The sequence below is a fragment of the Sus scrofa genome, chromosome 5, assembly GCF_000003025.6.
Source record: "Sus scrofa isolate TJ Tabasco breed Duroc chromosome 5, Sscrofa11.1, whole genome shotgun sequence".
Taxonomy (NCBI): Eukaryota; Metazoa; Chordata; class Mammalia; order Artiodactyla; family Suidae; genus Sus; species Sus scrofa.
In genome coordinates, this window is record NC_010447.5 from 8,065,700 (window position 1) to 8,079,457 (window position 13,758).

Below are 13,758 nucleotides of genomic sequence, written 5' to 3' on the forward strand. Positions count from 1 at the left end.
TGCCTCTTGGTGCATGTTTGTCAAGGTGAGCGCAAGATGGGTACTCACATGTGCAGTGCAGTTTGGGCCTTGGCCGCCTCCTGTTTGGTGCTGTATCGGATCAGGGCAGTGCCCTGGGTTAGGTTCAGATGGAATGTCAGCAGTGGGCCATGCTGCATGCAGATGGTTCTCAAGGTTGACCCATCAATCTAAAGAGTAATGACAGTCGTGAGATAGAAACTGGGGGTGGGGTGGGAAAAGGAAGTCAAGTGACTTTTCTTATAGTTGAGAGTAAAAAGGACTTTTGGTTCACAACTAATAGCATCAGCACCAAGTAAGTCTTGGTGAGATGAATGAAGAACTCAAGGCAGGGCAAGAGTGCATTGAATAAGAGGCTCGAAAGGCGAATCTTAAAATATTCAAAGCACTGGGTAGAGATTTAATGTGCCCATTTTGTAGACAAAAGTTTGTATAAACACAGCTTAAAACGGAAGCATACAATTCAACCTGTGGTCTGTTTCCCTTAAGAGGTAAACAAGTGAATCTGTGTTGATTGGTTGAACCTTAAAAAGCAGAAATAGGATGGTAATCCAACTAAGAATTTAAGAGAATGGTACAACCACTATGGAAAACAGTATGGAGGTACCTCAGAAAACTAAACATAGAACTACCATGTGATCCAGCAATCCTACTCCTGGGCATATATCTGGACAAAACTTTCATTTAAAAAGATACATGGGAGTTCCCGTCGTGGCGCAGTGGTTAACGAATCCGACTAGGAACCATGAGGTTGCGGGTTCGGTCCCTGCCCTTGCTCAGTGGGTTAACTAACGATCCGGCGTTGCCGTGAGCTGTGGTGTAGGTTGCAGACGCGGCTCGGATCCCGCGTTGCTGTGGCTGTGGCGTAGGCCGGTGGCCACAGCTCCGATTCAACCCCTGGCCTGGGAACCTCCATATGCCGTGGGAGCGGCCCAAGAAATAGCAACAACAACAACAACAACAACAAAAGACAAAAGACAAAAAAAAAAAAAGAAATAGCTAAAAAGATACATGCACCCCTATGTTCACTGCAGCACTACTCACAATAGCCAAGACATGGAAACAATCTAAATGTCCATGGACAAATGAGTGGATCAAGAAGATGTGGTATATATACAGCCATAAAAAGAACGAAATAATGCCATTTACAGCAACATGGATGGAACTAGAGATCCTCATACTAAGTGAAGTAAGTCGGAATGACATCACTCATATCTGGAATCTAGTATATGGCACAAAAGAACGTATCTACAGAAGAGAAACTCATGGACGTGGAGAACAGACTTGTGGTTGCCGATGGGGAGGGAGTGGGATGGATTAGAAGCTGGGGGTTGGCAGATGCAAACTACTACATTTGGAGAAGATAGGCAATGAGATCCTGCTGTACAGCACAGGGAACTATATCCAATCACTTGTGATGAAACATGAGGGAGGATAATGTGAGAAAAAGAATGTATGTGTATGTGTAACCAGGTCACTTTGTTCTACAGCTCAAACTGACAGAACACTGTGAATCAACCACAATAAACAATATCTTTTAAAATTTAAGAAAAACTTTCAAGGTTCTGAGCATTACTATTTTTTTTTTTTTTTTTTTTTGTCTGTTTGCCTTTTCTAGGGCTGGTCCCACAGCATATGGAGGTTCCCACGCTAGGGGTCTAACAGGAGCTGTAGCTGCTGGCCTACACCACAGCCACAGCAATGCCAGATCCGAGCTGTGTCTGTGACCTACACCACAGCTCACGGCAACACGGGATCCTTAACCCACTGAGCAAGGCCAGGCATTGAACCCGTAACCTCATGGTTCCTATTCGGATTCGTTAACCACTGTGCCACGACAGGAATGCCTGTATCATATTCTTAACTAGGTTTATTGATGATGCTTAGTCCAACACTTCATTTTGGGGAAGGGAACAAGATTACTATTGGAATGGCCTTAAAAAGTTGTGCTATTGGCAACAGCAGTGGAAACATTCTGTGGTTTTACCAAGGAAACCCTGCAGGATGAGAACTGGCAGTTTTTATCAGAGTTCTTTATAGAAGATGATTGGAGAAACAGCTCTTAGCATTGTTTTATAAATGACAACTGACTATATAAGCATGTCAGTATATGCCACAAGTGACTTTTCTGAACAGATGTCCTCTAAGTAAACCATGGGTGATGACGAATTTATTCAGGTACCAAAAATTTGGCCTTCTATTTTTTTTTTTTTATGGCCACACCCATGGCATATCCAAGTTCCAAGGCTAGGGGGTCAAAATGGACTGCAGCTGTCAGCCTACACCACAGCCACAGCAATGTCGGATCTGAGCTATGTCTGCGACCTACACCACAGCTTGAGGCAATGCTGGATCCTTAACCCACTGAACAAGGCCAAGGATCGAACCTGTGTCGTAATGGATACTAGTTGGGTTTGTTACCGCTGAGCCATGATGGGGACTCCAGGCCTTATAAGCTTTTAAGCGATGACTGAGATTAGTCTGCTATTAGGTGGTTTGATTTTTTGCATTAATCAACTTAATACAAACACAGCCAAGCCCTATATTTGTCTTATATACATATACAAATGTACTTACTATTTTTCATACGATAACACAGGCTCCTTTCAACATTGCTTCTCTCATTCTAACCATACATGTGACAACTCAGAAATAATGAGGCATATATAGCTTTGAGTGCAGTTACATAAAATGTTCATACTTGAGTCAACTCGTAGCTAAATAAATAACCCAGGACTTTCAGCTGAGTTGATTGGAAATGGAGATGAAGAGCCAATCAAAACTGTTGCTCATGTTAACTGTATTTAGAAAATTGTCTATCTCAACATGTACGTTAAAATATGAGCCCTAGATTTACTCAACAAATAGGTTCACTGAGAAAATAAACTTAGGAGAATCTGTATTTCCCCCGCAGAAGATCAGGATACGTCAGCATATTAAAGGGTCTAAGAAGCGTCAAAGCAAAGGCACCTGCTTAATTTTGTTTAATCAAGTATGTATTTCAAACATATTAGGCCAGAAACCTATTAATATCTCATGGGAACACTCTGGAAAACGCTAGCTTAACAAAGTGTGCATGAATCCATTTATGAATTATTTATTTATGTCTTTTTGCCTTTTCTAGGGCCGCTCCCACGGCATATGGAAATTCCCAGGCTAGGGGTCTAATCGGAGCTGGAGCAACTGGCCTACACCAGAGCCACAGCAACTCAGGATCTGAGTCGTGTCTGCAACCTACACCACAGTCACAGCAACGCCAGATCCTTAACCCACTGAGCAAGGGCAGGGATCGAACCCGCAACCTCATGGTTCCTAGTCGGATTCGTTAACCACTGCGCCACGACGGGAACTCCCATTTATGAATTAAAACACCAGAGATTTCACTCTACTTGTCAAAGGGCGGGAGGCACAGAGGACTCCTTGAAACGAGCTCTGGTAAAGGTTGTGCTATCAAGTGCAAACGAAGGTCATGGGTTCAGTTTCCATGGGTTCATTTACCCCCATTTGAGTGCTCAACATAATGCTGCTGTAAATACGTCAGCTTTCAGGCAACCCAAGTGAAGGGAGGGTGGTCTGGTGCAAATGAAACCCACCACCACAGAAACAGTCCAGAGGGCGTGTTCTGATGAGAGTCAGAGAGTAATGCCATCTACACAGAAGAGGGTAACAGACAGAAAATTAAAAGCACACATGGCGTTTAAGCTACGAAATCGACACATTCTTCTACTGCAGGGATGACTGCTTAACTGGGCGTGTAGGAAGCATAAAAACGGTCAGCGCTGAGGCTCGAGTCTTACGGAATGAATAATACAAAAACGGGTAACTTCTTGGGACGTGGCTATGACACTTCAAACACCCCTTTCCCATTTGGTTCCAGATCCTGACAGGCCAGTCTACACAGCAAGTGATCTCTGATAAACAGAAATCACTAGAGCATACCACCTGACTCTCACTTTTTAATAAACTACACTGTGTGAACGTCACCATGAAGGCAGGTGTGAGGCTAAGTGGCCAACATGCCCCATTCAGAAGGGGACTTCAAGCCTCGGCTGGGGAGGCTCAGCCCTGCAGACAAGACCTCTTGCAGTGAGCAGGAAACAAATGCGCTCTGCTATCTGCTGACCGCCTGCACCTCTGAGTTTCCCTCCCTCCATGCGATCGAGTCCCACCTAGAAAATCCCAGCAAGCATGAGATTACCTGTGGAGTGAGATTGTGAAGAACCAGCCAGTAACTAGGACGCACTGAACCACCATCACTCCAGGTAGAGCCTGTAAGCAGCCAGAAGGAAAGATCAGGACGAGCGATCGCAAAATTAAGAAAGCCACGCGTGAACATTTTCCCACACTCCGCAGGCTTCTTTTTAGAGATCATCTCTTTCCACCTCGCCCTGACCTCCCTGACCCTGTCACTGAGCGGCCAGGCCTCTTCTCCCAGACCCTGACCCTGACCCTGACCCTGACCCTGACCCCAGGCGCTCTGCCGCCGCCTCTGCCAGACACGTTTCCCCAGGGCGCTCACGCTGCAGCTCTCGGGAGCGTGCGTGTCCCTTTGCCCGCCTTCGGTTTTCCACCAGAGACACCTCGTCCTCCGCCAGACACCCGCGACTTCCCCTCGTGAAGACGTCACCGTGTCCTCCACATTTGTGGGAACATAAGGCCCCTGCTTGCGGAGGCAGAGCCTGCTCACCCGAGGCAAGCCGCGAGTCCTGCGTCCCCCACCCCCGGACTGAGCGGGGCGCTGTGCTGCTCCAGGGAGATGACGGCTTGGGATTGGTCAGGCCGGGAGGTGGGCGGGGCAGCGGTGTAGTGTTCCTTGAGGAAATATGGTTTTTCCACATCTTGTTGGAGAGATGAGTGGGGTTGTGTCCTATGGGATCTGGGGACCATGTTGATTTGTAATCAGGGAACTTTGCTGTAAGAAGAGAAAGTGAAGGAGCAACTAAGGTTAGATAGGTCACTTTGATCAACGAATACATACACTACACACACACACATATATATATGCATGCACACAAGATAAATACACATTATATTCTGAAGAGTGTACATTTTCAGAGCAGCAATACAAAATAATACTGTCCTCTGAGCTTATCCGATATAAAAATTTCAGTGATTACTCTGAATTGACAAATTAACACAAGAGCTAAACAGTTAATAACTAATTCTCTACTGCTTTCTCAGCTCGATACAACCTGAAGAGGAAGATAACTTCAAGAAAAGTATTCTTAAAGCCACCAGCCTTACAGATACAGGAGGATGTGACCCCCAGCAAACTGAAGTAGCGATTCCATAAATACTTCTTGATGGAATAAAAAGTACATTAAAAATTATACTTGCCTTGATCCACAATATTACATAACAACACTGAAACAGATTTTTAAAATACAATCAATAAATAGCCACCAAGAGCGTACTATGGTTTATTTAAGGTGGCAGGCAAATCAGTGCTGTGAGTAAGGTCAAGTTACTCTCAAGACCTTCAGGTCCAGATGGGAAAACAGAACAGATGAACAACAGAACTGGTCACCCCAGGCAACATCACACACGTTCAATACACAGAGGAGAAAGACAATGCTGGGCTGTCGGCAAAAGCTTTGCCAAGTCTTGAAGGATTTACATAAATGGATGGGCTCACTGAGACAGGAAATTATAAACCGAGGTTTGACTTAAACTCTCTGTACCAACTGTGTCCCCCCAGTTCTGGCTGAAGGACATTTCCCAGGGCAGGGAGGTAAAGGAGGTCATTGAGGTCAGCTGGGGGCTGTTGAAGATGCTCTCAGAGGAGTTCCCCTTGTGGCTCAGTGGGTTAAGAACCCAACATAGTGTCAAGGAGGATGAGGGTTCAATTCCCGACCTCACTCAGTGGGTTAATTAAGGATTGGCGCTGCTGCCAGCTGTAGCCTAAGTAGCAGATGTGGCTTGGATCCTGTGTTGCTGTGGCTGTGGTGTAGGTTGGCAGCTGAAGCTCCAATCTGACCCCTACCCTGGGAACTTCCATGTGCCGCGGGTATGGCCCTAAAAAGAAAAGGGAAAAAAAAAAAAAAAAAAAGATGCTATTGGTTTTTGCAGTCGATTCAGGAGGCAGTGTTAAATCTAAGACCAAAACCTGGATGAAAGCAAACGGAAGAGAAGAAATGGATCTGAGAGAGAAGAAATCTCTTGGGAGACGAGCCAGCGAGCCAGGGAGCCAGGGAGCCAGGCGAGAGGGAGGACAGAGGTGCCGTGACTCAGTGATGTGGCAGCACCACTGTGGAAGGAGTTCACTTAAGAGAAACAATTTAGGGGGTGGGAAGGTTTATGTTCCGTTTTAGACAAGTTCAGGGTGATTCTTGGGTCACCTCTCAGGTGACTGTCCATTTGTAAACAGAAGATGAAAATAGATGGAGTCCCCTGGTGGCTCAGAGGGTTAAGGGTCTGGTGTTGTCACCCCTGTGGTGTGGATTTGATCCCTAGCCTGAGAACTTTCACATGCTGTGGGTGCAGCCAAATAAAAAAGGAGAGAAAAGAGAGGTGTGGGCAATTAAAAGGAATAAGAGCGACGAAAATGAGTTTTTACATGTAAAGGATGCAGTCCTATAAAAGTATAAAGAAGGGTGGTGGTTAGAAACACGGAACACGAAGCTGGCTCCTTCAATCTTATACACTCACTCAGGCCTGAGGCAAAGCATATCGGCTCTTTGAGCCTCAGTTTCTTCATCTACAAAATGGGGTAAGAGCAGGACCTCCCCAGAGATGGGTGAAGGCAAGAGAATTGCTGCTGAAGGCTCAGTATGCTGCCTGGTCTGCAGGAGCATTACTGCTGCACTGTTGTTGACAGAGGTGGAAAGAAGATGACAATCTGTAAGGCCATTAACCTGCAGTGTCTCAGGAAGTAAACTAAGGATTTATTTAATTTGCATTTGCCTGGACAAAGAGCAGAAGCCTTAATGACTTTGATGGCTTAAGGTCCACTCTTGCAAGATCGAGGTGCGATTACTAAGGACTGGCCTCCTAATCTGTGAGGAGTTGTGTTAAGTAGGCGACTTCAAAAGCTTTATTATATCCATCAAGTTTTCCATTTCCTGTTGTCTTTCAAAAACAAACAAAACAGCAATCCACAAGGGACTTGTAGCAAATGCTGCTGGTAGAATTAACATTTTCTTTTTCTCCCTTGGCCACGTGGCCTCAGCCTTTATCTGTAAGTGGAAGAATTTTTTTTTTTCCTTTTTTTTTTCTTTTTAGGGCCATACCCACAGCTGCCGGCCACAGCAATAAGGGATCCCAGCCACCTCTGTGACCTACACCACAGCCCACGGCAATGCTGGATCCTTCACCTACTGAGCGAGGCCAGGGATCAAACCCGCATCTTCATGGATCCTAGCTGGGTTTGTTACCTGCTGAGCCACAAAGAGAACACCCAGTGGAAGAATTTTAAAGGCCAACTCTAACTGGCTGCCTTAGGAATAACAACCTGGATTTAACTGGTTCTTCCCATGGCCCTTGATGTTCTTGGCTGACTGGTTAAAAGGGAAGTACTTGTGTTGCCCTCTCAACACCCAGCTCCCTGCAACTGTGTCACCTCTGCCTTGGTCCCCAAGGTGTACGTGTTTCATCCGCCTCTGTGAAGCTGCAAGTCCCCCGAGGATATGACCAGTACCAGAGGTGTGCTCCATCTACGCTGACCTAGCTGGTCAGCTGCTCTCACGGTATTCCTTAACAAATAAACGCCTCTTTCCTTCGGCAAAGGCAACCTGATGGGACAGGGCTGGCCAAGGGGAGACAGACAGGTCCGACGCATACCTGAAGTGCTATGAACGTTGGTAAAGGAGTTGTCAGAGGCACTGTAGGGCCAGGCACCAGGTGAAGGCAGCGAGGTGTTGAGGGAAGAATTAGACCCTGTGGATGAAGAACAAGACAAAAACATTGCAGATAAACGTCAGGATAACTAGGGGAATTGCGAAGTCTTTTAACTTTTCATGAGGAGAAAGAACAAACTATATTTAAAAAAATAAAAGTGAAAAGCTACGTAGTCCTATATTTTCTGGTTAAATTATTAGATACTAGCAAGTACACATGAAACCACGGATCGCCAAATATGAAAGTCCTGGGTGCGGAATCAATGCAAGGGGTTTACTGCACTGACTCACCTGTGGTATTATCCCGCAGAAGTTGGTGGTCAGTATCTACAATGGGAGATGTGGCTGTGCCCCCCAGCACACTTCCTGGGGTGACATAGGGGTCAGATTCAGGGTCAATGTTTTGGATACCTTTCCATGGCACTCCTGGTTGGAATTCTGAGATAAAGAGAACAAATACTAGAGGCACGAAGTTGTTCAAAACCTGGTAGAGTTATTTTTTTGGTGTAAGAAACAAATCTGAGAAAAGTTTAAATTATCAATTTCTTTCAGCTCAGATTTTCACCATCGAATTAATTAAAACAAAAAATGGCCTGAACATATATATACACTTTGCCAGCGGCACCTCTGTGTGATCGCATGTCAACCTTCTCTCTCTGTGCTTGTGAACTTGATGCCAGAGATCCGGAGGGTCCGGCCCCCAACCCTGCTCTTCCTGCTCCCAGGGAAACGCAGGCCTGAGGGCAGGGAGGCAGGAGTGAGTAGTGTGGTGCTCGAGACAGCCTGGACGAGAACTGGGAGAAACTGTGCGTCGGTGATGAGACACTTCTCCCGCTGATCTCACTGGAAAGTGGCTCAGAAGCACAGGAGAGAACACAGTACAAATGACGACTATACACAGAATGTCCAGGAAAATCCGGCAGGAATAATCTGGCTTATCACGAGAAAGCCTAGGATGTGCTAAAGTGTTTACCATTTTTTTCACTGATTAAAAATTTAAATCAGGAGTTCCCGTCGTGGTGCAGTGGTTAACGAATCCAATTAGGAACCATAAGGTTGCGGGTTCGATCCCTGACCTCACTCAGTGGGTTAACGATCCGGTGCTGTCGTGAGCTGTGGAGTAGGTCAAAGACGTGGCTCGGCGTAGGCTGGCAGCTACGGCTCCGATTAGACCCCTAGCCTGGGAACTTCCATATGCCGCGGGAGCGGCCCAAGAAATGGCAAAAAGACAAAAAAAAAAAAAAAAAGAAAAATCATATTTAAAATTATGTGATAGAATTGATAAACTTATTTTCCTAATCAGGAAGAGCTGTATGTCGTCTATCTGACCAATATGCAGTATACAAACCTGCTTTAATAGAAACTACACATATTCAGAGCACAAATGCACCTGCACAGAGAGGTTTAGAAGGACATAACACCAAACTTACTTTTTGCTTTGTTAATTAAAAAAAAAATTTCTACAAAACAGATGACTTGTATCACAATAAAAAGACAGAAACAAACAGCAGGTGGTCTCGTTGCACTCGCCACTGCAGTGCATACTTGGCACCTGGTCATAAATACTTGCTTAATGAATACGCTAATCAAGGCAACGGACGTGTCACAAGAACCCACGTTACAAGGCCTCCTTTGCGTGGATGAATGCCAAGTCTGAGCTCCAAAGTTACTACTGTCTTTTACCCCCAGACTCCACTCCACTGACCTCCTGTGGCTCACCTGAGCCTGTGCGGTATTTAGCACCCCGTAACTTGCCCTCTAGGTGATCCGGTGTCCACACCTATCTTCCTGACTGAACTCTCCAGCAGAAACACCCTCCACCCCCCTTCCCCGAAGGAAATCCTCTATCTTCCCACAGCACAGCACAGGCCCTGCTTTCATCAGACAACAGTTACTGAATGAAGGAAAAAAAAAAAAAAAAAAAAATCAAAGTGAGAGCCTTAGTAAAGTAGGTAGGTGGCAAAAGCAATCGGTTCAGAACCTGAAATGAACAAATACAAAATAAATGATACCCCAGAAAAATAAAAAAAATTCCTGGACAATACCTGGAGGCCAACTGGCATTGCTGGATTTACTTCCGATTTTATTTGTTGGTGGAGATTTGGCAGGTAACCAGCTATCACCAGCAGGACCCGTATGGCCACCCAGCGTGTCACCCGGGATGATATCAAACTGGTTGTACGGGGACCCTCCTCGGGTCTTTCCAGGGGCCACTATAGCGCCTGAGAAAAGAGAGGGGTAACCAAGTCACACCAGGAAGGACGCCTCTGAACAGAACGTGTTGACCTTTCACTCGGAGCAGCTCAGACGCAGGATCCTGCAGCGTGGGAAGGGAAGAGGGCACACTCGCGAGCCAGCTCGCAACTCATCGGCGGGACGACCTAAGCACCTCACCTTTCCGAGCCCCTCGGGTTGTCACGCCCGCGGCACTGTTCTCATTCCTGAAGGCCCCTTTCAGTTTTAAAATTCCATGGTCTTAAGCAATGAACAGGACTTTTGGAAACTATGAATCATACCATTATCCCCACAGCTTTTACACTAACGTCTCAAAGATGAGGAACAGGAAAACGACTAAACAATTTTCGGCACATAAAAGGGTTTGGGACTACGTTTCTACTGACACCAACCCACCCAAGTTCTTAAGCGCTGAGCAGGCCTAGTTCAGCTGGAAGAAGCAGAGTAAACAGAGGGAGTTCACTGGAGAGAAAAGCATCTGCAATTGCTTTAAATTCCAGAGCCATGAGCCCGCATTCCCGCCGAGGGGCTTTGCCAGCCCAAGACCAGCAGTGAACTCGACAGCTCTGAGATCCGTGGCCCCACACATGAAGAACAGCGAAGCCTTTGTAACGGCCTTCCTGAGAGCATTGCGGCGGTTTTGTTTGGTGCCCCCTTCGTGCATTTTATATGCTGGAAGGCAGGGGAAAAAATTAAAAGCTTAATAATTCCCTTAAACTAACACAAAACAAGCTTGACTGTAAATGAAATTCTTGGCCTCTGTGAGGTACCCTTCTACCTATTTCTCAGAGGAATTTTAAAGGCTGCATTGTGTTCCGTGATCTACTCTTAGGATACTGTTTAGGAACAGATAAAATAACTTCCAGGGCAATGTACTAAAATGTGTACATACTGATTAAATAATCCATTTGGCTGGGCCGAGCACAAGTATCAAAACTACCTCTGTGCTCAGCTAAGAAGTCATTTAATTTTCTGGAACCACGGATGGAAATGTGACTCAAGGGCACATTACGGAGACGGAGTAGAGAATGAAAAGCTCAATTACCTTGGGGTTGGCTAAGGAAATGGGGAAAACACTAGCTAGAAGCTCTAAAAAGGGAGTGTTTTACTTCAAGACAGCTTCTCACACCTCGCCGTGCATTTCTAACCAAACGCTTATCATGTCTTTGGGGACAAGGGGCCCTGATGAATGATCAGCCTAAGGAAGCAGCATAGATGCCCAGAGCTACGGATGCTGGGCTTGGATTATTCAGACCAGAGACAGATTTTATAATTGCAAAGAAACATTCTTGGTTTTGTAGTATGAAATCAAAGAATAATGCTTGGAGACAGGAGGCTGAGAGCTCCACGTGGCCCCTTCACGTGGAGGGGTTTATAAGGGGACATGAAGGGCTCCAGACGACGGGCTGGGACTGCCAGGAAGCCTCTTCAGGGGCAGCCCCGAGCCTCTTTGTACTTGGTTCTCATGGATACGGACGAGTCCAAGTAGATTATTGTCAAAGGAAACAAACACTGAAACAAGGGCTGAAGGAAGGTTCCAAGGCCTTTTACAGGCACATGAAGATGCTCTTACAGAGAAATCACAGAGAGCAAGGGCTGACCCACATTCAGAACCAAAGCCCACCATGCCCTCAATTGCTGTCTTGCAGACACTGTCATTCATAAAAAGCAAGAAAGCTTTGTGGAAAGTTCAAGTCACACGTTTTGATCTCTTCACTCCTCTTTTGGAGGGCAAAGAGTTCAAACAATCAACATGAAATGTATTTGTTGTGACCTCTCTCTTGTGGTTCCAAAAACGGGTTCTGTTCTCTCAGCCCATGTGTTAGGGTTTTACCCTAAGGGGGGCTCCAGTTCACTGCTACTGCTCTCAGTCTCTCCGCAGGTGGGAAACTCTGCTCCCCTTAATTAGAACTAGCACTTTCTCGTAATTTGAAATTCACACAACCCCAATCTTCCTCTTACAGGTGATCATAAGAGTTGGGGGGGGGGGAGAGTCAAAAGATTTATTAAGAAGAAGCCAAAGATCTGTGTTTACCTGGCACCTCATGAGAGTCAGAACAGCTCCCACTCACGCGCTCTGCTTGCTCTTACCGTTTTTGTGCATATTGGCTTCCTGTGTGGCCACAGAGGGCAGTCCCTCCATCATGGAGGTCCACTGTTTAAAGCGAGACTCGGTTCCAGCCTCCTTCCCACCAACCATGCCATAGTCCATGCCGCCAGAGCTGAAGCCTGAAATGGAGAACCCCACTTTATATCTCTGTATACATTTCCAGTATCAGATACCAAGAGTCCCAAGGTAGAGCCACGAGCTTCCCTTAAAGACTAATTCACATGAAGTTTTCTTTACTTAGAAAGTGGTATTTTGATTCCAAAGGCTGAGCCTGGCTCTTCTTGCTAAAAAAATGATGACTCTGCTCAGGTATGAAAACACGTATGACTGCTGCCGTCTAATTAAGACCATCTTGGAGTTCCCATCATGGCTCAGCCGAAACAAATCTGACTAGGAACCATGAGGTTGCGGGTTTGATCCCTGGCCTCGCTCAGTGGGTTAAGGATCCAGCGTGGCTGTGAGCTGGGATGTAGGCCGGCAGCTGTAGCTTCAATTCAACCCCTAGCCTGGGAGCCTCCATATGTCAAAAAGCCCCCCCCCCCCCCCGCAAAGGGACATCTCAGTGCTCGTGTACACTCACTTATCCATTTAGCTCACATCTGTGTCAAAGAGAATGTGGGGCCAGCAATTCTCCAAACGAGATGGAGATGTCCACGCATCAAAGCAACATGGTGTGACAGCAGCAGCGAAGCTGAGGTAGGGCCTCTGGGCGAGAAAAGGCTTTGCAGAAGGGACGCCTGATCTGGGGCCCAGGGCAGACAGGCCAGTAAGGAAACCAAGTACAAAGCTCCAATGCGTTAGGGAATGGGGAGTCGGACGTGACTCCAACGCCTGGCTAACTGGCTAAAGGGAGGTGGAGAGTGGCAGGGACGGCGGGGACGAGTCATGTTGCAGAGGGTCTTCACAGGCCAGGCCAAGGAGCTTAGACCTTTAGACAGGAGATGAAGAAACTTTTAAGCAAGTGAGAGAGATAGCTAGGTTTATATTTTACAAAGAGAACTGAGAATGTGAGACTGGGATGGACAGAGGTCAGCAAAGAATCTGCGGATGGATAGGAAAGAAGTTTATACACTGGCAAAGACCCCAAAGCTTCAACAGGCAATTGGTGAGAGATTCAGAGTTCACTTGGCCGTCTGCCCCCCAGGGGTTAGGCTTTCAGCCACGGTTTTGGCAGGTAACGGTTTCCCACGGCACAGAGCTGGCCAGGTGGAATCACACAGGAGAGGCTTGTTGATGGAGTTTCATAAGGTCCACCATCCATTTTGGGTCAGAATGTATTTAATACTTTTTTGGGGGACCTTGCCTGTGGCATGCAGATGTTCCCAGGCCGGGGATCAAATCTGCGCCCCAGCAGTAACCAGAGTCATAGCAGTGACAACGCCAGATCCTTAACCTGCTGAGCCATCAGGGAACTCCATGAATGATCAGGGAACTCCGTGGATGTATTTCTTAATACCTTTCAAACTGCCTCTCAGAAAAGCAAAATAAAGGACGAAAACACACAGTTGAAATAGGGGAGGGGAAGAATAATGAATAAAACAGAAAAAAAGAACAAGCCAC

The 13,758-nt window shown here is 46.4% G+C and overlaps 1 protein-coding gene across 4 annotated transcripts in view; it reads right to left on the reverse strand.

The window, feature by feature from the left end:
• The window catches only part of TNRC6B (trinucleotide repeat containing 6B), a 259,378-nt gene that overhangs the window by 13,266 nt on the left and 232,354 nt on the right, over nt 1-13,758 (reverse strand). For all 4 annotated transcript variants that reach the window (XM_021092847.1, XM_021092845.1, XM_021092843.1 and 1 more), the window contains 7 exons: nt 12,180-12,317; nt 9,899-10,075; nt 8,145-8,291; nt 7,798-7,893; nt 4,706-4,930; nt 4,217-4,287; nt 49-188 (listed from right to left, as the gene is read on the reverse strand). In XM_021092847.1, the coding sequence (XP_020948506.1) occupies nt 49-188; nt 4,217-4,287; nt 4,706-4,930; nt 7,798-7,893; nt 8,145-8,291; nt 9,899-10,075; nt 12,180-12,317 (994 nt within the window). The remainder of the gene's footprint in view (nt 1-48; nt 189-4,216; nt 4,288-4,705; nt 4,931-7,797; nt 7,894-8,144; nt 8,292-9,898; nt 10,076-12,179; nt 12,318-13,758) is intronic.